Source organism: Schistocerca americana, chromosome 9, assembly GCF_021461395.2.
Source record: "Schistocerca americana isolate TAMUIC-IGC-003095 chromosome 9, iqSchAmer2.1, whole genome shotgun sequence".
Taxonomy (NCBI): domain Eukaryota; kingdom Metazoa; phylum Arthropoda; class Insecta; order Orthoptera; family Acrididae; genus Schistocerca; species Schistocerca americana.
In genome coordinates, this window is record NC_060127.1 from 172541196 (window position 1) to 172568394 (window position 27199).

The 27199-nt window shown below is 42.4% G+C and overlaps 1 protein-coding gene across 1 annotated transcript in view; it reads left to right on the forward strand.

The window, feature by feature from the left end:
* Nucleotides 1–27199, forward strand: part of LOC124550784 (homeobox protein unc-42-like) — a 96330-nt gene that overhangs the window by 17133 nt on the left and 51998 nt on the right. The window contains exons 2-3 of the mRNA XM_047125508.1: nucleotides 7346–7531; nucleotides 13674–13779. Of these exons, the coding sequence (XP_046981464.1) occupies nucleotides 7346–7531; nucleotides 13674–13779 (292 nt within the window). The remainder of the gene's footprint in view (nucleotides 1–7345; nucleotides 7532–13673; nucleotides 13780–27199) is intronic.

Genomic DNA, 27199 nt, shown 5'->3' on the forward strand with positions numbered 1-27199 from the left:
GAGGGCAGGAAAGAGGCGGGGGACACTGCTGTGAGCCACTGCTGCAAACTAATCGCTCAAAATGTCTTCTCCTCCACCGTTATTCGCCATTCCGTCTGCTTCTATCTGTTCGATCAGCCCTATCATCTCTCTCTCTCTCTCTCTCTCTCTCTCTCTCTCTCTCTCTCTCTCTCTCTCTCGTACACAGTTACACATATACAGGTTGTTAGCAATGTAAGTACAGATATCTTTATTGGTGCATGAGGATAGTGTACTAGACAACCTTACCTTAGTATTTATTTCATTTACTGACCAATAACACAGGCCAACGATGGAAAAACTTTTTTCCTGAAAATACCTTATTCTTTTTAGGGTGGGAAATCCAAATATGATACCTAAAAATCTGTATCACCGACCACTTCTTTACATTTTACAGTTAAATTTATTAAATTAAGCTGTTTTTTAAAGAATTTAACAGCATTTATATAGTTAAAATAATTTAAAAAGGAGGTGTAATGAAGGCAGATGACGTTGGTAGCACTGCTGAAAAACATTTGCTGGCAAAAGAAAAGGTCGATTCCGTTTTTGCGTTAACCGATGGTGTTTTGTTTGCTGTCAATCTAACCTCACTTTCCCGTTTCCTGCGCATGTGCTCAGTACAATGTCAAATCGTGGTTGTAAAAACTCTGCTGACAGTTTTTGTTGTATTTGTGGTGAATTTGTGATTAAAAAACACCAAAGAAACGTTACAGACTTTGTGAAAAAGGTTTATCTATCATACTTTGGATTTAAACTTGGGCGCTGCATAAGGTATGTTATGTGTGTGTGTGTGTGTGTGTAAGATCTGAGAAAATGGTCCAAAAAGGAAAAAAAATGCTTTAGATTTGCTGTTCCTATGATACGAAGGGAGCCAAGAAATCTTTCTGACGATTGCTACTTTTGCAGTGTTGGTATTACTGGTCATAATTCGAAAAACAAGAAGGTAATAAGCTACCCTAACCTTCCGTCCGCCATCCGACCAGTAGGGCATGGTGTAGATTTGCCGCTTCCTGAACCACCAGATGAATTAAATTCTATTCCAGCAGAAGTATTTTCTGATGTACAATTTGATTTAGATGCATCATATGATGATGATGAATTTGTGTACTCAGACCGAGCTTAACGATTTGGTTAGGAATCTGGGCTTAACGAAAGAAAAAGCTGAATTGCTTGGCTCTAGATTAAAAGAAAAAACTTATTGGCAGTTGGAACCAGCATATACATGTATAGAAAGATAGAGCAGCAATTTTGCAAGTTTTTTCAACAAGAAGGTGATTCAGTGTACTGCTCAGACATTCCCGGTCTGATGAATGAGTTTGATATTGAATACTGGGGGCTGGTTATTGATTCATCCAAAACTAGTTTAATGCTGTTTTATTACACAATGGTAACATGTATGCATCTATACCTGATGGACATTCTGTTCATATGAAAGAAAGCTATGAAAACCTAGTAATAGTGCTAAATAAAATAGGCTCTTCTGCTCATGGTTGGATGATATGTGGCGATCTAAAAGTAATATGCACGCTCCTTGGTCAGCAAGGTGGCTTTACCAAATTTCCAAGTTTCTTGTGTGAATGGGACAGTAGGGTTAGGGATCAACACTGGTGCAGAAAGAACTGCCCTGTGAGAGAATCTTTAAAACGTTCTATGCAAAAACCTTTTAGATCCAAAAAACATACTCCTACCACCTTTACATATAAAGCTAGGCCTAATGAAACAGTTTGTAAAGGTTTTACCTAAAGATGGACCATTCTTTAAGTATCTCTGCCAACAGATTCCACACCTTTCAGAAGCTAAACTAAAAGAAGGCGTCTTTGTCGGACCTGACATTAGAAAATTGATGCTTGATGTTAACTTTGAATCCACAATGGCAATAAATGAGAAAGAAGCATGGGTATTATTCGAGTAAGTCGTTACAACGTTCTTAGGACATGAAAAAGACGCAGAATATGTTTCTATTATAGCTACAATGTTAACGAAATTTAAAACTTTAGGATGTTTAAGAGCCTGAAATTTCAGTTTTTAAACAGTCACCTTGATTACTTCCTGGGCAATATGGGAGATGTTAGTGAGGAGCGAGGAGAGCGTTTTCACGGGTACGGATCTTTCGTAGAGTGAACGGTTGTAAATGATTGTTAAGTATGGAGCTAATGCATCAGCATACTCAGAAAGGAAACTAACTGGTATACAGTCTGGACCAGAAGACCTTTTATTAACCGATTTAAGTTGCTTCACTACTCCGAGGATATTTACTTCTACGTTACTCATGTTGGCAGCAGTTCTCGATTCGAATTCTGGAATATTTACTTCGTCTTCTTTTGTGAAGGCTTTTCGGAAGGCTGTGTTTAGTAACTCTGCTTTGGCAGCACTGTCTTCGATAGTATCTCCATTGCTATCGCGTAGAGAAGGCATTGACTGTTTCTTGCCGCTAACATACTTCACATACGACCAGAATCTCTTTGGATTTTCTGCCAGGTTTCGAGACAAAGTTTCGTTGTCGAAACTGTTATAGGCGTCTCGCATTGAACTCCGTGCTAAATTTCGTGCTTCTGTAAAGGATCGCAAATCATGGGAATTGTGTATCTGTTTACATTTGGCATGTTAGTTTCGTTGTTTCTGCAACAGTGTCCTAACCCGTTTTGTGTACCAAGGAGGATCAGCTCCGTCGTTTGTTAATTTATTTGGTATAAATCTCTCAATTGCTGCCGATACTACTTCTTTGAATTTAAGCCACATCTGGTCTACACTTATATTGTTAATTTGGAATGAATGGAGATTTTCTCTCAGGAAGGCGTCAAGTGAATTTTTATCTGCTTTTTTGAATAGGTATATTTTTCGCTTATTTTTCTAGGATTTGGGGATTATAATATTCAATCTCGCTACGACAATCCCTGTATTGGTTTTGATACTCGTTATTAACTCAGGATTATTTGTTGCTAAGATGTCAACCATTTAGTATTCGCATGAGCTCATGAACTAACTGCTCAAAATAATTTTCAGAGAATGCGTTTAGCACATTTCGGATGATATTTTATGCGTACCTTCGGAATTAAACATGTATTTTCGCCAACATATCTAGGGTAAATTGAAGTCACCACCAACTATCATCGTATGAGTCGGGTACGTGTTTGAAATCAAACTCAAGTTTTCTTTGAACCTTTCAGCAACTGTATCATCTGAACTGGGAGGTCGGTAAAAGGATCCAATTATTATTTTATTCCGGTTGCCAACAACCTCTGTCCATACTAACTCACAGGAAGCGTCTACTCCAATTTCGCGATAAGTTAAACTATTTCTAACAGTAACAAACACGCCACCGCAAACCGTGTTTAGCCTATCTTTTCGGAACACCGTTACGTTCTTCGCAAAAATTTTTGCTGAGCTTATATCCGGCTTTAGCCAGCTTTCAGTGCATGTATCTAGTAAGCAGGAGATCCTGGCTTCCCATCCCTGTCCGTTGCACATTTTCACTCGCCGCCGCTGGTTCCGATTAATGTCCCAGTGCAGCTGACATCAGTAATCTCTTTCCTTTCTATCCCCCCCCCCCCCCCCCCCCACGCCCCAATCCTCTGTCTTCAGTTGACATATATTATATCACAGCTGTGGAATATGCGTGGTGTCATGTCAGAAAGAGCAGACACCACACGTTCATATAACTGTTGACGTTTCGTCACTGGCCCATACCTATGGCTCGCAGTGGTCTTGTATGCTGCCTGTGCCTGCAACCCATTGGAGTGTTTTGATGTATCCATCCAATTTAGGCGGTACTGGCAATTAGAACGCCATCCGAACGTTGGAAAAGCGTGTATTTTTAAAGTTGTTGCCGGCCGAAGTGGCCGTGCGGTTAAAGGCGCTGCAGTCTGGAACCGCAAGACCGCTACGGTCGCAGGTTCGAATCCTGCCTCGGGCATGGATGTTTGTGATGTCCTTAGGTTAGTTAGGTTTAACTAGTTCTGAGTTCTATGGGACTAATGACCTCAGCAGTTGAGTCCCATAGTGTTCAGAGCCATTTGAACCATTTTTTAAAGTTGTTGTTGTCGTGGTCTTCAGTCCTGAGACTGGTTTGATGCAGCTCTCCATGCTACTCTATCCTGTGCAAGCTTCTTCATCTCACAGTACCTACTGCAGCCTACATCCTTCTGAATCTGCTTAGTGTATTCATCTCTTGGTCTCCCTCTACGATTTTTACCCTCCACGCTGACCTCCAGTATTGAATTGGTGATCCCTTGATGCCTCAGAACATATCCTACCAACCGATCCCTTCTTCTAGTCAAGTTGTGCCACAAACTCCTCTTCTCCCCAATTCTATTCAATACCTCCTCATTAGTTATGTGATCTGCCCATCTAATCTTCAGAATTCTTCTGTAGCACCACATTTCGAAAGCTTCTATTCTTGTCCAAACTATTTATCGTCCATGTTTCACTTCCATACATGGCTACACTACATACAAATACTTTCAGAAACGACTTCCTGACTCTTAAATCAATACTCGATGTTAACAAATTTTTCTTCTTAAGAAACGCTTTCCTTGCCATTGCCAGTCTACATTTTATATCCTCTCTACTTCGACCATCATCAGTTATTTTCTTCTCCAACTAGCAAAACTCCTTTACTACTTTAAGTGTCTTATTTCCTAATCTAATTCCCTTAGCATCACCCGACTTAATTTGACTACATTCCATTATCCTCGTTTTGCTTTTGTTGATGTTCATCTTAACCCCTCCTCTCAAGACACTGTCCATTCCCTTCAGCTGCTCATCCAAGTCCTTTGCTGTCTCTGACAGAATTACAATGTCATCGCCGAACCTCAAAGTTTTTATTTCTTCTCCATGGATTTTAATACCTACTCCGAACTTTTCTTTTGTTTCCTTTATTGCTTGCTCAATATACAGATTGAATAACATCGGGGAGAGGCTACAACCCTGTCTCACTCCCTTCCCAACCACTGCTTCCCTTTCATACCCCTCGACTCTTATAACTGCCTTCTGCTTTCTGTACAAACTGTAAATAGCCTTTTGATCTCTGTATTTTACACCTGCCACCTTAAGAATTTGAAAGAGAGTATTCCAATCAACATTGTCAAAAGCTTTCACTAAGTCTACAAATGCTAGAAACGTAGGTTTGCCTTTCCTTAATCTTACTTCTAAGATAAATCGTAGGGTCAGTATTGCCTGACGTATTCCAACATTTCTACGGAGTCCAAACTGATCTTCCCCGAGGTCGGCTTCTATCAGTTTTTCCATTCGTCTGTAAAGAATTTGCGTTAGTATTTTGCAGCTGTGACTTATTAAACCGATAGTTCGGTAATTTTCACATCTGTCAACACCTGCTTTCTTTGGGATTGGAATTATTATATTCTTGTTGAAGTCTGAGGGAATATCGCCTGTCTCATACATCTTGCTCAGCAAATGGTAGAGTTTTGTCAGGACTGGCTCTCCCATGGTTGTCAGTAGTTCTAATGGAATGTTGTCTACTCCCGGGGCCTTGTTTCGACTTAGGTCTTTCTGTGCTCTGTCAAACTCTTCATCTACCTCCTCTTCCATTTCCATAGTATTGTGCTCAAGAACATCACCCCTGTATAGACCCACTATGTACTCCTTCCACCTTTCTGCTTTCCCTTCTTTGCTTAGAACTGGGTTCCCATCTGAGCTCTTGATATTCATCCAAGTGGTTCTCTTTTCTCCAAATGTCTTTAATTTTCCTGTAGTCAGTATCTATCTTACCCCTGGTGAAATAAGCCTCTACATCCTTACATTTGTCCTCTAGCCATCCCTGATTAGCCATTTTGCACTTCCTGTCGATCTGATTTTTGAGACGTTTGTATTCCTTTTTGCCTGCTTCACTTACAGCATTTTTGTATTTTCTCCTTTCATCAATTAAATTCAGTATGTCTTCCGTTACCCAAGGATTTCTACTTGCCCTCGTCTTTTTACCTACTTGATCCTCTGCTGCCTTCACTATTTCATTCCTCAAAGCTACCCATTCTTCTTCTACTGTATTTCTTTCCCCCATTCCTGTCAATTGTTCCCTTACGCTCTCCCTGAAACTCTGTACAACCTCTGGTTCTTTCAGTTTATCCAGGTCCCATCTCCTTAAATTCCCACCTTTTTGCAGTTTCTTCTGTTTTAATCTACAGTTCATAACCAATAGATTGTGGTAAGAGTCCACATCTGCCGCTGGAAATGTCTCACCAATTAAAATTTGGTTGATAAATCTCTGTCTTACCATTATACAGGGTGTCCCAGTTATCTTGTCCACCCAAAATATCTCTGGAACAATAACAGCTATTGGAAAACGACTTTCACCTGTATCAGTGTAGGGCTGGGGAAACATTCTAAAACGAAAGCATATGTGTTTTTTAACACAAACTTATATTTTTTTAAATGGACCTCCTGTATTTTTTCTTCGGCAATCCATAGCATGACAAAGCACATACACAATGGCGTTGATTGCATCGCAATATTCCCATTACATCGCGAGATATTAAGACGCGAAGTTGACACTTGAAACACCCGACATGCGCTGCTAGCGCACGTCCTGAGGCTCAGGCGTGAACCCCATGCTGCCCGTAATCGCAGCAGGATGGCAGCAGACCGTATTATTTGTTTCGGACCTCTTGATAAGTATGGAATCGTGATTACGCATGTCAATCACATCGCGATTACGGGCAGCATGGGGTTCACGCCTGAGCCTCAGGACGTGCGCTAGCAGCGCATGTCGGGTGTTTCAAGCGTCAACTTCGCGTCTCAATATCTCGGGATGTAATGGGAATATTGCGATTCAATCAACGCCATTGTCTATGTGCTTTGTCATGCTATGGATTGCTGAAGAAAAAATACAGGAGGTCCATTTAAAAAAACATAAGTTTGTGTTACAACTTCCGCTTTAGAATGTTTCCAAATATGTACATTCATGGGCCCCAGCCCTACATTGATATCGGTGAAAGTCGTTTTCCAATAGCTCTTATTGTTCCAGAGATATTTTGGGAGGACAAGATAGCTGGGACACCCTGTATAATCTATCTGAAACGTTCTAACCAATATTAAATTAGTTATAGAGATACTGTTAGAGATTCGATTAAATCACCACGAAACCAGTTGTGTACGATCGCTTAATAAAGAACTACTAACGGCTAAAACGGCTGCCCAAAAGTTTTTTTAGAAGATTATCAGTATTTAAAATATTTCCATCATCACACAAAGGTATTTCATGGTCCACACACACACAACCAGACTATTACTTGACCTGTTAGGGCTGCACGTGTTGCTGAGTGCGGCTCCTGGACGGCTGCTGAGCGGACGCGTTGTTGTCGTGTGTCGGCAGGTGTGGTTCCAGAACCGGCGCGCCAAGTACCGCAAGCAAGAGAAGCAGCTGCAGAAGGCGTTGGCGCCGTCGGTGCTGCCGGCCTGCAACGGCGCCATGATGCGCAACATCTACCCCACGGCGTCGCGCGGCTACCAGCCCTACCCACACCCGAACACCATCAACACCATGAACAGGTATCCCCAGGTGAGCCTCAGCAGCACTGCGTCACCACGACGATGCATTCCCTAGCTACCAGCTTTACACTTTGAATCACCACAAGGTCCATCCGTGATGGGTATCATCTACCCCCCCCCCCCCCTTATGTCACACACCTGCACACAAACGCTATCTAAACTACGAACGGATGAAACACAGCATTCACTGTGTCATAAGCACACCATAGCCCTTGCGAACAAGCATTATACTCTGTTATACTTTAACTACAAAGAGATACGGCCAAACTTTCAGGAAACATTCCTCGCACACAAATAAAGAAAAGATGTTATGTGGACACGTGTCCGGAAATGTTTAATTTCCATGTCAGAGCTCATTTTAGTTTCGTCAGTATGTACTGTACTTCCTCGATTCACCGCCAGTTGGCCCTATCCGCACGCAATTGTGCAATCACGTCATCAACACAGATTTTCTGCGAACGTTTGGGCAGGCATTCTTGGTGATGACTTGATTGGGCCCCATGTTCTTCCACCTACGCTCATTGGAGCACATTATCATGATTTCATACGGGATACTCTACCTGTGTTGCTAGAACATGTGCCTTTACAAGTACGACACAACATGTGGTTCATGCACGATGGAGCTCCTGCACATTTCAGTCGAAGTGTTCGGACGCTTCTCAACAACAGATTCGGTGACCGATGGATTGGTAGAGGCGGACCAATTCCGTGGCCTCCACGCTCTCCTGAACTCAACCCTCTTGACTTTCATTTATGGGGGCATTTGAAAGCTCTTGTCTACGCAACCCCGGTACCAAATGTAGAGACTCTTCGTGCTCGTATTGTGGACGGCTATGATACAATACGCCATTCTCCAGGGCTGCATCAGCGCATCAGGGATTCCATGCGACGGAGGGTGGATGCATGTATCCCCGCTAACGGAGGACATTTTGAACATTTCCTGTAACGAAGTGTTTGAAGTCACGCTGGTACGTCCTGTTGCTGTGTATTGCCATTCCATGATTAATGTGATTTGAAGAGAAGTAATAAAATGAGCTCTAACATGGAAAGTAAGCGTTTCAGGACACATGTTGACATAACATATTTTCTTTCTTTGTGTGTGAGGAATGTTTCCTGAAAGTTTGGCCGCACCTTTTTGTAACACCCTGTATAACCATCTTCAGACCTGTGAATTAATTTTAGAAAATACTAGAAACCAATCTTAAAATAACATGAAGTGTCTAATGACGACAAATTTTAACGGGTCTCTGCATTGGATCTGAGACTGTGAGAAAATATATATCGGCCAAACAGGTCGAAATTTTGCAGTAAGGTACAAAGAACATACGTCGGGTACCTCACGAACAAAATCTGTTTTCGGCCATCACATAACATTCAATAATCATGCTGAAGGGACAGTACAACAGAATCTACAAGTTCTTCATTATGCAAATAAAGATTTACTTATGAATATCTTAGAAGAAATCGAGATATATGCTCATTTGAAAACCAAATCATCAATGCTGATCAATGAACAATTAGATTTTCGCTAAAAATATTTTTACGACCTTTTTGACGAAATTTTATAATTAAGGTGCACCTACTCTTTTGTTCTAAAATATAAGATTAGTTATACCCATGACAAAAGCTACGTATGAAAAATATGCTATATAACATATAAAATATTTATTAAATTGAAATTGATTATTATAAAAACTATTAGACCGATGAGTTCTAAATATTTAATCAGCTGTCTCATCAGTTATTCAGAGAAACATAATGCGGAACATACTCCTGGCTGCTACCCTACTGTTATAAAGAATGTTGCTATGCAAACTGCAGTTAAAGTAAGACGATTCTGCAACATCCATCAAAGATGCAATTGTGATGTAGGCGACACGGTATAGTCGATATATACCACAATTCCAAGGACTTTTACATCTTTGATTTAACTGACACTGTAATAGTATTAAGGTTGCCCATAGAGGGCACAGCTATTACACATCGTAGTTTACCGTTTTTATCTAAAATACAAATAAGTTCAGCACATACTAACTATCTCTTAATCAGACATTTTAAATGAATCAATTTCACGTTATTAGTGTATTTCGTATTTTTACGGTTTGACGATAGTGTCATATTATGAACGCTGATTGGCAGTTGTGAAGTAGTGTAAGTGCATATTTAAGCTCATGCTCAGCACTCATAACCATCAGTTGACTTCGTAGCAGCTGAGGAGAGCTCCACCTACCATCCGCCAGGGAAGCCATGGGATAATAAGTTTTATTTTATTTTGTTAAAATTTGTCGTCATTAGACACTTTTCATGTTATTTTAAGATTGGCTTTTAGTATTTTCTAAAATTAATTCACAGGTCTGAAGATGGTTATATAAATATAACCGAAACCGGTCACCTATGTTATTGAGACATAAGTGTTGTGATCAAGACTGAACTTTAGTTAAAATACAATAATCTATTGATCACTGTATTCCAAAAAATGTTTACCAATGTCATACTCTGTCATGGCATGGTCCACCGCTGATGCACAACATCTACTCTACACTGCTGTCATACATCTACCATCCCTACCTGCGCCCCACCATCATCAGATCATGAAGAGGTATCTACATCATCATCATCATTAGGATTTCCCTTCCAGATATCTGGGTAGGAACTTTGTGAACGATATCCCTCCATTGGTTTCTGTCCTGGTATAGCTTTTTTCCCTCCACAGCATCCCACGTTATTCCCCTTGGAATCCTCATTAACGTGGTCTCACCATCCCTTCGTTGGCCACCCAATCGCTCTACTTCTGGTACCTCCATATCCAAGTACTGACATGGAGTTCGGATCGGGTGCATTCGCTCCACATGACCCAACCACTTCGATCTCGAAGCACTCATTCGTTCCTCCATCGTCGAAATCACCTCCAGGTCTCTCCTTACATATTCTACTATGTCACTCCTGGTTTTTGCAGAGCTGACCAAAGGGACTTCATTTCACATTCTTGTATGTGACTCCCTTCTCTCTTATTTATTACACAGGACTCCAGACTATAAGTCATGACTGGGAGGAGATTGGTTTCATACTGGTCTGATCACCTCTTAGGGGAACTCCCGAGATTAGGTTTCGCACTTTTGCTGCTCTGTTGAAAAGTTCTGGCTTGGCACTTCCATCACTTGATACAACACTACCCAGATAACTGAACCTTTTTACACATTCATCCTTCTCCCTTCTGGTATGATGTTACAAGGTGTGGGTGTCCTACTCATCTTCATTGCCACTGTCATGCTCTTAGTGACAGTCAGCTTGAATTCTTTAAAATTTTATACCAGTAATCCAGTCTCCTCTGGACCTCCATTTCTGTCTCTCCCCAAGTGGCTATGCCATCAGCAATAAGCAGAAGCACTGAGATCTTCATTTTCTAATTCCTTGATTTCCTTCGTGATTGTGTCTACAAATTTAATGATGGGTAATGGGGAAAGCGAACTCCTTTGCTGAACACCTCCCTTTGTAAGAAACCTTTTTGACCTTCCATTTCCTACTTGTACACTGCTTTCACAACCTTCAATAATATCTGACTTTTTTATTTAATGAGTCAGGAACATTATTTTTTCTCAAGCACTGTCATATTTTACCCTTTGGTATTCTGTCGCACTTACGCTTTTTCCAAATCAAGAAATACTACTATCAGGTTCTTTCCTTTTTCCATAACTGACAACTGGAAAAATGAGGACTGCATTTGCCCTGTTACTTCTGAATCCACACTGTTCTTCCTAAAATTGATGTTCTAGGATTTTCCTCAGTATCTTTTATATGATATTTTCCGTTATCTTAAGGCAATGTGATAGCAGTGTGGTTCCTTGGTATTCAGTGCACTTCGTTTTACTTCCTTTCTTAAACAACTGTATTATAATTCCCTTTTTCCAATTATCTGGCACTTCGTTCTCTTTCCATGTCACCTCCAGCAACCGATGTAACCACGGTATTCCTTGGATTACAGCTGCCCAATCATATCTGATATCACTTCATCTACTCCTGCCGCCTTCCCACCTTTCATCTGTTTCAGGCCATTTCCAGTTTCTGCAAAAGAAACTGGATTAAAACGTATCCCCTAGTAAACATGAGCATGCACTGTGCCGTTACCATGTAGTGATCCTTAGGTACCACCGTTATATTCTAAGTCTCAACATGGTCCATCCTTGATCCGCATTATCTTATGTCAGATGCCTGCTAGCCCCAGCTGCACACCAACACCGTCAAAATCTGCACCCACCCATCACACAACTGCCAGCCCTTCCCACATCCTAACACCATCAAACCATGAACAGGAATCCCCACGGGAACCCTAGCATCTACTGACCATAACCACACAGCCGTACTTGCATATCGGAATTATACCCTGTTTCGTGAATGCATCATCCACGATCAACCATCAACACTGTTAACAGGTACTCAGAAGTGAACCACAGTATGCACTGTTTCATAACCACGTCACAGTCGTCCTCTAAAGCCATTATACTTTGAGTCATGACATTGTTCACCCATGAGATACAATACATAACCCCACATTGTCACTCACCTGCTAGACCTACCCAAACACCAACGACATCAACATCAAAAATAGGTACCACAGGTGAACCTCAGTGTGCCTTGTGCCATCACTACATTACAGCTATTACTACTGTCATTGTACTGCGTCGGTACAAAGACGTACAGGGACCTGTTGAACGACCACATTCACTTCTGTGTACCAATGTACTCAGAATTTTTCGGAACACAGCTCACCAAACCATTATCCCTGCATTGCGTAATAGTTCTTAAGTGATCACTGACAAATTTCTTGAATTTTCCATGCGAAGCACTGACGCTGGCTGAGGCATTAATTTAATCACCTGTGGATATCACTTTATTTCCTGCACTCCCCAATATGGTTTTATGTTCTGTAGTTCTTAGCACACCAGATCGTTTTTCCTCCCTATGTTTCAGTACTTCAAACTAGTACTGTACATGTGTTTATTTAATCGTTCACTGTTTACTGAAAGATACTGCAGGCAACATCCAACACTCTCCTCAATAGTGGACTGTGGCAGTGGTTTGGACTTATTTTCCCACCGGACTTTTTAGAAATTGTCAATGACAATGAAATTCACCAACAGCCATGTAACTCAAGATGTTATTTTATTTTATTTTATTTTGAAGGTTACCAGTTTCATCATTTCACTATGCCATAAAGTAAAATAATATAACGTCTTAAGTTACATGGCTGTTGATGAATTTCATTGACACTGACAGTTATTTAGCCAACCAAAATCCTCTGTCCATAATGGACTAACAGAGATTGACTTTTTGGAGTCTCTTCAACCAAGAATCTTCCTTCAGAATGTCAATTGGTTTCCTGTTCCAGTAAAATGTTGCAGCAGAATTTGTGGATGGCCTATGAGAATCTCATGGTATTTATCACCAGCTGTCTAAGACACAATGGGGTTCTCTCCCTTCATACTCCATACTTCTGACTCACTCTACAGTAGATATCCACAGCTGGTGGTTTTTTAGTTGAGCCACGAGTAGCGTGCAGCACTTATGACACCATCTTATCGCTTCCTTTTAACCCCACACCCAGTTACCCCGTTTTGTTATTTGAACTATAGAGTGTGACCAGCTGTGAAGATGAACCTCAACTATCCATAAAAGGTGTCAGCATGAGAACATTTTCATAAACTACCTGCACTGTCACTTAATTTGTGATCCCCATCTTGGTGTGCCGCTGACTGTGTAGATGAACCTTGAATTCTTCGAAAAGTGTGTGGCGACCACCTTCCTGGATCATCACACCTAGATGGCCCATTTTGTTGCTTGTGACTGGAGTGTGGCAGACTGTGGGATATAGTCACAAATAGCCCACAGTGCATACGACTGCACAGTAGTTTTGACATCATGTGGTCACCTTCATAGACACCCAGCCTGACTGCAACTAGCCTGTTTTGTTGTTTGCATCTTGGTGTGTGAGTGATTGTGTGGGTGCGTTATGAGCAGCTCGCAGGGATGTATCGCCGTGTGATCACCCTTGTGCGTCTTTCACACCCAGTTGGCTTGATTCCTTTGTTTGGACCTCGGCGACTGGCAGCCAGTGTGGACGAGCCATGAGTAGCCCGCAGTACTTGTGTCCGCAGATGACGGCCAGCTCGTACCCGGGCATGACGCAGCCCTTCAGTATGACGCACGGAGCCACTAACATGACCGCGGCTGCTGTCTCAGGGATGCGGCAGGATGCCATGGGTGAGTTCACTTCCATTCTTTTCGCTTTCCTTAAAATGTTACATTACAGATCGTGGGCCTACTATGGCTTTACAAGTAGGAACAGTAGCAGTGTTCAAGTAGTACAGCCTTAGAGTGCACACTAATTGAGCCCCTACCTGCGGAGATGGCGTGGTAGGGAAGGTCACAACGGTAGTGTGTGACCGCTCAGTGTCATTCAATACGATCACGACGACACCCCTCGATCGGCGTTAGCACTCGTGGTGACACTCGCCTTCATACATGGCAGTGGACGTTTGAAAATTCGTGACGCTAGCTCAATGGTCGTCAATTGATTTAAATGTATTTGCCGGCTGACTCTTAATTCAATTACTGCCACAGGGGTGAGGAGAAAGAACACATCCTGGTGTTACTAGGATTATGCGTATTTAGATGTTAGATTAATCTGAATGGTTTGCATTGTTCCAGCGATTCTATTCGAACTCTATGCTGATGTACCGACGAGGACCATTTTCGCAGATAAACATGCAAGTACGTAATGGATAATCAGTTTCTCAATATAGTTCGTCGTACTCACACATTATACATCCGCTGTAAGAACAATTTCATGCATTTACATTTTTGGTGTCCCACAATATTGGTTGGCTAAATATTATGACGATACGTTGCATACAACTCCCACAGATATTGTTTATCATGTAGTCAAGACTACGTAATGAAGCCAAAATCGTGGATAAAACTGAAATGTTGTTTGTTTATTATCACTTTTCTTTTCACTAACTAAATATGAAATATCGATCGGGATTGGGGGTGATGATCCTATCCTTCTTTCCAGTATTAAAATGCTCGATATCGTGTTCTGAATAACGCGTGTCATATAATGTCCAAATATCGACACCATCCCGGCTATCAATTCGGCACTTAAATATCTATTCTTCGCTCTTGAAATGTTCGATGCGATTGTCTTTCACACGCAGGGTTCAATTTAACGGTGTATGCGCTGTTTTTAGTACTTTAGGTCCCAGTTAATTAATATCTGGTAGTTAATAAGCGAACTATTTTTATGTTGGCGCGTTGTTTGTATCAGTTACCCCCGCAACCGTCCAAGGATAAGATTCTCTTAAAGTTGCGCGCACACGCGTTCCACAATTTTAAAAAATGCAGAATTACGTAAACTATAGCTTTCCGTTGCGTACAACTTTCGTGGGTTCCACAACCATAATAGTTTCCCGCCGGCCAAAGTGGCCGTGCGGTTAAAGGCGCTGCAGTCTGGAACCGCAAGACCGCTACGGTCGCAGGTTCGAATCCTGCCTCGGGCATGGATGTTTGTGATGTCCGTAGGTTAGTTAGGTTTAACTAGTTCTAAGTTCTAGGGGACTAATGACCTCAGCAGTTGAGTCCCATAGTGCTCAGAGCCATTTGAACCATTTTTTTGAATAGTTTCCCAAGAGTATTTTTACCAGCTAACACAAAGTTCGAATTATGTTATCGGAATCATTTTCACTTCACCCGGCAATAAACGCCTCTGATCACTTCGTAATACGTAATGTATTTTAAACGCGCTTGAAGAGTCTTTAAATAATCTCCTTAACGAATTTCGCAGTCGCGTACCACTTTTTCATCGACTAGCCCGATCGCGATAACTGAAGGTAGAGAGCTCAATAATGTGTTACATGTTCTTTTATATGTATTAAAAACAAACGCGCCCCTATATCTTTCTGTCCGGCTTGATCTTTGCTACTTTGCTTTTTACTACTTTTCATTATATTGCTTCTTAGTAATACTGTGCAGTTATAAAAGTATCGTATTACTTTCCCCTTTTTAATTCTTCCAAAATTAAGTCTATTTATCCCCGATTTTAATTAATATGATGCTAATTGACACGCCTGCCCGCAAAGTACCGTTATAAGTGACTGTAGTGTTGGGGAAGAGGGGCTGGGGGCTCTGTCTTGAAAGATCACTGCATGGTACGTGAGGTGTAGTTCAACAGCTGAAGCCTATGCGGAAACACGTGCCATACATCGCCTGTAAGCTATAGCTAGCAAGTCTCCAAAGCGTCATATTAACAGGTTGTGTCATTATGACCAATAAAGTGGCAAATATAGGATTCAAAGCTAACAGTTACTCGCAAGAGCACAAAAAAATAGTTGCGTAAACAACTAACAGAAGCGAAACAAATCTGGCCATATGCTATCAAATTGAAATCTCATGAAACAAAAACGAGGTACAAATGCAATGTATCAGACAATCCCATTAACTATAGTACTGACCTTGCAATAGAAATAACACATAGAGCATTACAAAACAATACCGAGGACATCGTTTGAAATCTCCAGTGTTTTTTTCTTATATAGGAGAAAAATAAACTGTGGATGGAAACCTGTCTCAGAAACGGTCATCCACCGAAGATACAAAGCATCACATCCATAGCAGACAAGGCCTATCTACACAGCAGTTAGCTGCATCTTCTCCACTGCCGATTACCGAATAACGAACAACATTTCGAGACGTTCCGCCTACCGTCCGCCAGCGTACACAGTCACATTTTCTGCTGACTGTGTGTACCAGTGACAAGTGTTGGCGCCTATAACTTCGATACTCTGTAGCGTCGTTCGATGCCATTTGCGGGCACGGATTCCTATCGTCAGTTTGTTCCTCACGACATCTTCTAAAGCCCCTCCGAGTTTGTAGCTACCGTTTCATAACCTGTTCAGGAACGTTATTGCTGTATTCTGTTGTAGGGTATACTCCATAAACGAGATCTCCAAGGCCTCGGTGTACGACAAGACATAACACACGTAAAAGTGATTATATCTGTTCTATCAATGTGGCTGCGATTAACAGCACTACTAAGTGACCGTTCAGAGTCAAAGTTCATTTTGTTTATTACGGAACCAATACTTAGCTCTTATATGGAAGAGACCAGACGTAAGGTTCAGTAGTTTCTGCAGTCTGTTGCCCGCCGGGACTCGTCGTAACTAGAATGCTGTGTGTAGGCTGTGGGAGTAGACCTGCCAATTGAATCTCTACTCGACTCTGCTTGCTGGGCCGTGCAGCCCACATAAATATCCGGCGAACGGAATGATGCTGAGCTACGCTCTGTTTCCGCCCACGTGACGGGCGATGTAAAATAGCGCAGCAAAGGTGTCGTCCTCTGTAGGCCAGTCCAGAATCACGGCTGTCTCGCCGCTTAACGCCTGCTGCGTAGACAACCCAAATGACACTGCAGTACAGCGTGGAGCCTCTTTCCTCGTGGAATATCCCAATTACATAAAAATAAAATTGTACTCTCCCTCTTCGCGTCTTGCTGAATCAGTGAAGCATTGGGAAGTTCTAATATGTTTTCCACTTCGCTTATTGTGCGAGTAGAGTAGCTAGTAGTTCCTGCAACTCAGTCTCGCAGTTTTTAAAGATTGTTGAGGCTCTCATGCCCACCTGTTGATAAACTACCCCTTGGTTTCTGTCTCGGATTCTTCGGCCGACGTTCGTTTGGTGATTTTTCTGACGTTCCGCCAGCACGAATGGTTGTCATTTTCAAACCTCCTTCTGGCGGACTGGAGTCGAGCTCGCGGCCGTAGATTATACGAGGGTTGTCCAGAAGGTAAGTTCCGATTGGTCGCGAAATGGAAGCCACAGTGAAAACCAGAAACGTTTTATTTGCAACAGTTAGGTACACCTTCCACCTACTTCTCTACATAGTCGCAGTTCCAGCTTCGAGTTTTGTCGTAGTGTTCCAATATCCTCCTCATAGAAAGCAGCCGCCTGTGCTTTCGGCCAGTTATCTGCACTGGTCTACAGCTAGTTGTCTGTGGAAAAATTTTGTCTTCATGGTTCTTGTGAGCAGATATGAGACTGTATTGTGGGTGATCGATCACTTCTCATCGGAAACGCTGCAGGAGCGTCTTCATTGCCCCTGCAGTGTGCGGCCGAGAATCGGCATGAGGAAGGAACTGCTCGACAGATGTGTTATGTGGGCTGCATGACACAGGCGAAATCTCTAACCAGCCTCTCATACTTGGCGACAGATGCTATTCCCTACACATCTTTAAGTGCTCACTGTTCACTCAAAACTGAAAAGAGCGACGCGACACGGTAGACGAGCATGTTAGAGACACTGCCCAACACACCTGTGCAAAGCTTTACCGAATTTTAGCAGTGGTTTCCATTTCGCGACCGATCAGAACATACTTTTTCCATAACCCTCGTACCATATATTCATGGCGCGCCATCGCCCCAGGGCTTTCCTGTGGTTATTACCGCTGGGGCTCTCTCCTTGCTGCCTGCAACCGTCATTCACTGCAGCTTAGACTTCCAGGATGTGGAGCCATAGTGAGAAACAGCTCGGTGACTTCCCTATGCCAACATAAAATTTACCATGGAGATAGAAAAGACAAACAGATACCCTTCCTAGATGTGCTGGTCAGGAAGAATGGTTAAATCCTGGGACACAGAGTGTATCGAAAACCGACACACACAGACCGGTACCTGCACTAATTGTCAAATCACAACCCGAAAAAGAAACAAGGAATGGTCGGTTAGTAGATTTGTGGGAGGGGAGCAAACAGCGAGGTCCCATCGGATTAGGGAAGGGCTGATGGGGAAGGAAGTCGGCCGTGCCCTTCCATGGGAATCATCCGGGAATTTACCAGGAGCGATTTATCGAAATAATGGAAAACCTAAATCAGGATGGCCAGACGTAGGTTTGAACCGTCGTCCTCCCGAATGCAAGTCCAGTGTGCTAACCACAGCGCCACTTCGCTCGGAGGCATGATTAGTGCGCTCGTATAGCGAGCGAGGCCAATTTGTGAGCCGCAGCGCCGCAGAAGCGAGATGAAACACCTACAAAGCGTTCTGAGGAACGATGGGGACTCCACCAGTTACATGAGAAGTGTCACAGACTCAAACATTCGGCGAAGTGACACTTCGGAAAATGAAAGGTCGAGTACGGCCTTTCTGGCATAGATTCCCAGAGTGATGAACAGACTCGGCCCTATACTGTGCAAACACAGAAACACACCGCATACCATGTAAATGACAGAACTATCAATCAATACAGGGGTCTCCGAATATAAATTTCTTCACAGAAATGTTCGCATATTTCCCGTTCTGCCCCACCTAGGAACAGTATGAGATAACGCAGCTTTTTGTTGATATTCTTCCATAAACATTGAAATTATTAAAAATACCATCTTCAAATTAAGACAGAAAGTTGTTTAATAAACAGTTTATACTAAGGAATATGGCATCTTCTATAAGAAAATATTTTAATATAATTTTAAAAGGTACAAACATTGTTAATGCTTATACCATGTTACTTTTACTTTATTGACTGCCACCGCTCGTGCTCCAGATGAATTTTGTAGATCGTGAATGGACAACATACATCCTGTAACCCTGTCGCGCCCAGCTAGACAAGTTTGTTTCTTAAATCTGTGTGGGAAGCCATTTACTTCCGCTAGTTGATAGGCTACTTATCTGAGATCTTTCATCATCAGACCAAAGAGTCTTTTCCCCACTGACTCCAGATACGACACTAATTCGACTTCTTGTGCTGCCGTGAACGGCTAGGTAATGCGCCAATGGCGTAGAGTAGTCTTTCTAAAATCGAACTGGGATTCCATCCGGACCCGGTAATTTATTTGGTTTCAAATCTTTCAATTGTATCTCTACGCCAGGTATGCTTATTATTATGTGATCAGTACGGGAATCTGCGCGATGGTCAAATGACTGCATGTTTGTACGATTCTCATATGTGAACTATTTCTTAAACGTGAAATTTAAAACTTCGCCTTTCGTTTTGCTACCTCCAATTGTTACACGAGACTGGTCAACAAGAGGCTGAATGGAAGCCTTAGACTCGTTTAGCGATTTTATGTAAGTCAGTTACGACGGTACGAACTGAAGAGCAACACAACACGCAGTCGCCGAGCGAAGAAATATCTCCGAACCGGCCAGGAATCGAACACAGGTCCTTTCGATGACCAATCTGCCGCAATAACCGCGCAGATACCGACGCTTACATCTCGGAATTATATATCGTCACGATTGTACTGCTATCGTCATTATTATTATTGTTCGTTTCGGAAGAAAGATGCTTCGCCGCAGTGCTCCAAGCGTTTGGCAGAAGATTAGGAAAAAAAGATGTGGCCTGAAAGCAGTGAGGGTGGGCAGACTTGCAGCCGGTTGTTGATGCTTAACACTTTCTTCATACTTTGAATCTCGGTTTTCGAAAAAGTTCAAGAAGTACATCGTAAGACAGCATCATTCGTTACAGCTATGTATGTACGACAATCATGGGAAAGATGAGCAAAATTTCAGAGCTGCTGGGTGTATGTTTCCCTTGTTAGCACCAGAATAATTAATCACGAATTGGTTGGCCAGTTAGTCTCATATTCTATGGGTCATTTGCACGATTAATAGTAAAGATATGGAATGAGTCATTTTACATTCACATTACACAGTCATACGTATATATAGCTACATGTTGACCGAATACAAATGTCTGTTGTCTCTTTTCTTAGCCATTTTTTCATCACAGAGGCAATTAGTAATAACTACACACCACCTTTTACAGATTACCAAACGTAAATTATTCTATGGAATAGAAAAAATTGTCAAGGAGAAACTTTTTTATTTTGCTTCCAAATTTAGCTTTGTTGTCTAGCAGACATTTTATATCGTTGGGTAAACAATAAAAAATTTTGGTGGAAGCATTATGCAAACCTTCATGAGCTAAAGGCAACCTTAATGTGGAATAATGAATGTCATTTTTTTTCTTCTGGTATTGTTATTTGTTCCTTTTGAACTGTAGAGGGCTACATACAAAAAACTACATGAGAGAATCAATATACTGTGAAGCAGTAATCAAAATGCCTAACTCCTTGAATGGATGCCTACAAGATGATTGTGGCTGAGCACCACATATTATTCTTACAGCACTTTTTTGATTAGTGCAAACTTTTTTAAGATGAGTTACCCCAGGACATTATTTCATATCACAAATGAAATACTCAAAATATGTCAACGTGCTGATTTTTCTCCCCACAAGTCTTTTAATGATTCCAAGTGTAACTGTGGATGAAGTAAGCCATTTTAGGAGTTTCAAAACGTTTCTACAGGTTAAATTTTCATCAGTGTGGATATTTAAACATTTGAAGTTTCCACCGTAGTTATTTCTTCTTCTCCCCGTTTATACTTATATTTGGTGTAGTACCACTTGATGTGTCAACTGAATGTGTTGTGTCTTTCCAAGACTGAGAGTGAGATCATTTGCAGAAAACTTTTGAGGATATTTTCACCATTTCTTCTGTTGCTGTATGTATCTTTGAACTGATTACAACACAAGTGATGGTTTTTTTGTGCTTTTTTATATTGGATTGAAGGTCGTTCAGAGATGTGAGAAACAATACTGGACCTAAGACTAAGCGATTCCTCTCTAGTCTGAAGTATCGCCCGTGCCTACCCTAGCCGAATTATTAAGTACAGCTTTCTGCATTCTTTTGGTGATATATGACATTACCCATCGGTTGACTATACCATCACTTCTGTAAAAAGAAGTGCATTTCCATGAGCAGTACTAAATATTATAATGTGTTAATTAATGGTAATTGTTGTGGTTGGCAGGAGAGCCAACACCGTGTTACTAGAGGAGGCCGAAAGGCACGCGTTTTAGCTCACACAGGCTGGCGTGAGATCTGGAACAGGACAAGGAAATTAGAATTTAGAAAAACGGACGGAGCTGGTGGAATACTTAACTTTAATCCATTAATGATGAACGTCGCTCTTGACGGTACATGATTCACATTATCAACAGTAACTGGTGCTGGCGCCTTGCTAGGTCGTAGCAAATGACGTAGCTGAAGGCTATGCTAAACTATCGTCTCGGCAAATGAGAACGTAAGTAGGCAGTGAACCATCGCTAGAAAAGTCGGCTGTACAACTGGGGCGAGTGCTAGGAAGTCTCTCTAGACCTGCCGTGTGGCGGCGCTCGGTCTGCAATCACTGATAGTGGCGACACGCGGGTCCGACGTATACTAACGGACCGCGGCCGATTTAAAGGCTACCACCTAGCAAGTGTGGTGTCTGGCGGTGACACCACATTAATCATGTATACACATCCTGTAAACTCACATCATTTCGATAGAAGAATCGTTCAAATGATCTATGGAACATCTAACCATCCAGCTAATTAACTATCTAACTAACTATGTAGGAGAATATTCTGATTCATACAGAGAAATGCCTTAGATTTGTAACAGAAAATAGCACCTGGTGCTATTTGGTTATCATCATTTCGAGAGAAGAATCGTTCAAATTATCTATCGAACATCTAACCATCCAACTAATTAACTATCTAACTAACTATGCAGGAGAATATTCTGATTCATACAGAGAAATGCCTTAGATTTGTAACAGAAAATAGCACCCGGTGCTATTTGGTTATTTAATGCTTGTAAAATTTGATGAATGAAAGCGCAAATGGCTTTGTTAGTGGAGAAACTCTTCTGAAGTGAAAATTGTGATTTACTGAGAATATTAATGTTGCTCGGGTAGGGTATTATTCTTCGTTTCATCTGCTTCCCATGATCAATTAACCTAATTCAATGTCCAACTCGTAAGCGGTGAAGAAAAAGCGATATGCTCCTTCACGAACCCCGTTTTGTACGACCTATAATCCTATAAAATCCGTGGGTGAGGCCCTGGGACTCACCTTGTTACCAGCTTGAGTAAACGAGGCTAAGTTTTTAATTCCTTCCCATTACTACATTATGACTTTTATTCTTCCGCATTTAACACATTAGCAGTGGCGGTGTCCACTCGCCGGGGCAGCAGGGGGGAAAAGAGAGAACAATTGAGTAGTGAGAGGTACTTGGAGGAGAGAGGGGCCGAGCGGGCGAACAGGACGGAAGAAAGAAAGTGGAACCGCGGAGATCATTGGCCGAATTGAATCAGTGCCTCCACCCCCACCCCCCGTACCACCTATACCGCCCCTTCCCCCCCCCCCCCTTCCCACCCTGCCCCTTCCCTGTACTCGCTTCTCTTTCCCCCAACACTTTGCTCTGTCGCACTAGCACTGTTCCTTTTCCTTTGCTCCTGAGCCGTTTGCGCCGAGTAATCAGTTTATAATCGTTACCGTCCCGCGGATTATTGACTTTTAACGGACGGAAGGCGGAGGAGAAGGTGCAGAAAAAAAGACGCAGCGGGAATTCCATCTCTAATAAACGCAATCAGCTCCGAAAGAAAAATCGTATTGTTTGCACCGGAGAGGACTCCGCTTACGCTGGTAATGGATCCCTGCCCTTGACGGCGTCGCGTCTCGTTAATCTGTTTCCCCGGCTCGGTTGCTCATTTATCACTCGTTTCATTTTTAGAGGTGGGTGGACGTCACAGACTTCGGTTTGTTAGGGGATGTAACTGGCAGTATATTGCACCTTTCAGACGCAAAACAGCAGCAAAGGTAGAAGGGTTGGATAAACTGAAGAGCCAAAGAAAGTGGTACACCTACCTAATATGTCTGTTCATGTCTGAGGAGTTTGATGGCCAGCGGAAGTGTCATTCTCAGAAGAGTATTTCTGGAGCAACTCTGTAGCAATTCTGGACGTGTGGAGTGATGCTTTGTCCTGCTGGAATTGCCCAAGTCAATCCGAATGCACAGTGGGTATGAATGGATGCAGGTGATCAGACATGATGCTTACGTACGTCTCACCTGTCAGAGTCGTATCTAGATGTACCAGGGGTCCCATCTTACTCCAGCTGCGCGCCCCATACAATTACAGAGCCCCCACCGGCTGGAACAGTCCCCTGCTGACATGCAGGATCCTTGGATTCGTGTGCTTATCTCCATACCTCTGCACGTTCATCGGCTCGATACAATTTGAAACGAGACTGGTCTGACCAGGCAACATGTTTCCAATTGAGTGCCTCAGGGAAGTGTGGTAGGTCCGCTGTTGTTTTTTATCTACATAAATGATCTTTTGGATAGGGTGGATAGCAATGTGCGGCTGTTTGCTCATGATGCTGTAGTGTACGGGAAGGTGTCGTCGTTGAGTGACTGTAGGAGGATACAAGATGACTTGGACAGGATTTGTGATTGGTGTAAAGAACGGCAGCTAACTCTAAATATAGATAAATGTAAATTAATGCAGATGAATAGGAAAAAGAATCCCGCACAATCCCGTAATGTTTGAATACTCCATTAGTAGTGTGGCGCTTGACACAGTCACGTCGATTAAATATTTGGGCGTAACACTGCAGAGCGATATGAAGTGGGACAAGCATGTAATGGCAGTTGTTGGGAAGGCGGATAGTCGTCTTCGGTTCATTGGTAGAATTTTGGGAAGATGTGGTTCATCTGTAAAGGAGACCGCTTATAAAACACTAATACGACCTATTCTTGAGTACTGCTCGAGCGTTTGGGTTCCCTATCAGGTCGGATTGAGGGAGAACATAGAAGCAATTCAGAGGCGGGCTGCTATATTTGTTACTGATAGGTTTGATCATCACGCGAGTGTTACGGAAATGTTTCAGGAACTCGGGTGGGAGTCTCTGGAGGAAAGGAGGCGTTCCTTTCGTGAATCGCTACTGAGGAAATTTAGAGAACCAGCATTTTAGGCTGACTGCAGTACAATTTTACTGACGCCAACTTATATTTCGCGGAAAGACCACAAAGATAAGAGAGATTAGGGCTCGTACAGAGGCATATAGGCAGTCATTTTTCCCTCGTTCTGTTTTGGAGTGGAACAGGCAGAGAAGATGCTAGTTGTGGTACGAGGTACCCACCGCCACGCACCGTATGGTGGATTGCGGAGTATGTATGTAGATGTAGATGTCATCAACAATGTCGGTGTTGATGGGCCAAGGCTAGTCGTAAAGACTGTCGACGTCCAGTCATCAAGGGTACACGCGTGGGGCTTCGGTTACGAAAGCCCACATCGATGATGGTTCGTTGAATCGTTTCCACGTCGACATTTGATGGCTCGACATTGAAACCTGCACCAATTTGCGGAAGGTAGCACTTATGTCATGCTGAACGATTCTCTTCTGTCGTCGTTGGTCCCATTTTTCTTTGTCCGACCTCAGCGATGTCAGAGATTTAATGGTCTACCGGATTCCTAATAATCACGTCACGTTCGTGAAATGTGCGTACGGGTAAATCCCCATGTCATCCCTATTTCTGAGATGCTGTGTCCCATCCTGCGTGCGCCGGCCGTAACACCACGTTCAAACTCACTTAAATCTTGTTAATCTGGAATTGTAGAAGTAGTGACCGACCTAACAACTGCGCACATTTATGTATGTACGAAAACCATGGGAAAGATGAGCAAAATTTAAGAGCTGCTGGGTGTATGCTTCCCTTGTTAGTACCAGAATAATTAACCACTCATTGGTTGTTTAGTTAGTCTCATATTCTATGGGTCGTTTGCACGATTAATAGTAAAGATGTGGAACGAGTCGTTTTACATTCACACCACACAGTCGTACGTAAATATAGCTACATGTTCACCGAATACTAATGTCTGTTGTCTCTTGTCCTATCAATTTTTTCATTACAGAATCAAATTAGTTCAAATGGCTCTGAGCACTATGGGACTTGACATCTGAGGTCATCAGTCCCCTGCAAATTAGTAATAACTACATACCACCTTTTACGGATTACCAAACATAAATCCTTCTATGGAATAGAAAAAAATTGGCACACACATAACCATGCTCGAGGTAGGATTCGAACCTGCGACCGTAGCGGTCGCTCGGTTCCAGACTGTAGCGCCTAGAACCGCTCGGCCACTCCGGCCGGCCTATATTTGAATACGTATGCCTATACCAGTTTCACTGGCGCTTCAGTCTGATATACCTTCTGAATTACTGAAATCGCTGTGTGAAGGGGCAAAAAAATACTGTTATTCTTGTTGGTGTGTAGAAAGTATAAGAGTGCCAATATACCATCAGACTTCCCAAAAAACATCATCCACAAAATTCCCATGAGTGTAACAGCCAAGAAGTGCGAGTATTATCACACAATCATCTTAACAGCTCATACATGCAAGTTGCTGACAAGATTAACATATGGGAGTCAGGATCTGTTATATCACTATCACGATGGCTTTAGGAAGGATAAAGGCACAAAAGGGGTGGTTTTGAGGTTACGTTTGATAATGGAAGCAAGACTGAAGAAAAGTCGAAATACGCTCATACCATTGGTCGATCTACAACACAATATAAAATGGGGAAGACGTTCGAAAGTCTGAGACAGATAGGAGTAACCTATAGGGAAAGAAAGGTAGCAGACAATAACGGCAGGAACCAATAAGGAGCAATAAGATTGGGCGAAGAAGAAAGAAGTGCTCTGATTAATAAGCGTGGAAAGCAGGAATGCAGCCATTCGTCCCTACTGTTCAGTCTACACATCGAACAAGCAATGACGGAAGTAAAAGTAACTTTCCAAGCTAGGCTTAGTACTTAATATTCGGGGTGAAAGAGTATCAGTCATGAGATTCATTAATGATATTGCTGTCCTCAGGCAAAATGAAGAAGAAGTACAGGATATGTTGAATGGAATGAACAGTCTAATGAGTACAGAATATGGATCGAAAGTAAACCGGAAAAAGACAGGCAACAGAGACGAGTGGAGCGAGAAACTTAACATCAAAATTGATTATTACGAAGAAGATGAAGTTAAAGAATTCCGCTATCTTGGAAGAAAGGTAACCCACGATGGACGAAGCAAGGGCGGCATCAAAAGCAGATTAGCCGGTCACTGTGGCCGAGCGGTTCTAGGCGCTTCAGTCCTGAACCACGCTGATGCTACGGTCGCAGGTTCGAATCCTGCCTCGCGCACGGATGTGTGTGAGGCCCTTAGGTTAGTTAGGTTTAAGTAGTTCCAAGTTCTAGGGGACTGATGACCTCAGATGTTGTCCCATAATGCTCCGAGCCATTTGAACCATTTTTGAGATTAGTACCGGCAAAGATTGCATTACTGTACAAGACAAGTCTACTGGCATCAAGCGTAGGCTTTAATTAGAGGAAGAAATTTCTAAGACATTATGTCTGCAGCACAGAATTGTGTTGTAGCTAATCGTGGACAGTGTGACATCTGCAACAGAAAAGAATCGAAGCGTTGGAGATGTGGTGCTATGGAAGAATGTTGAAAACGGGTGGGCTCATAAGGTGAGGAATGAGGAGGTTCTGCACAGAATCGGCGATAAAAGAAAACTATGGAAAACACTGACAAGAAAATGGGACATCTGTTAAGACTTTAGAGAAAAACTTCGGTGGTCTAGATGGGGCTGTGGAGGATAAGAACTGCACAGGAGACAGAGACAAGAATAAATCCAGCAAATAACTGAGGATGTAGGGTGTAAGTTCTACTCTGAGACGAGGAGGTTGGAGCAAGTGACGGATTCGTGGCGGGGTGCATCAAAAAAGTCAGAAGGACTGACTACTC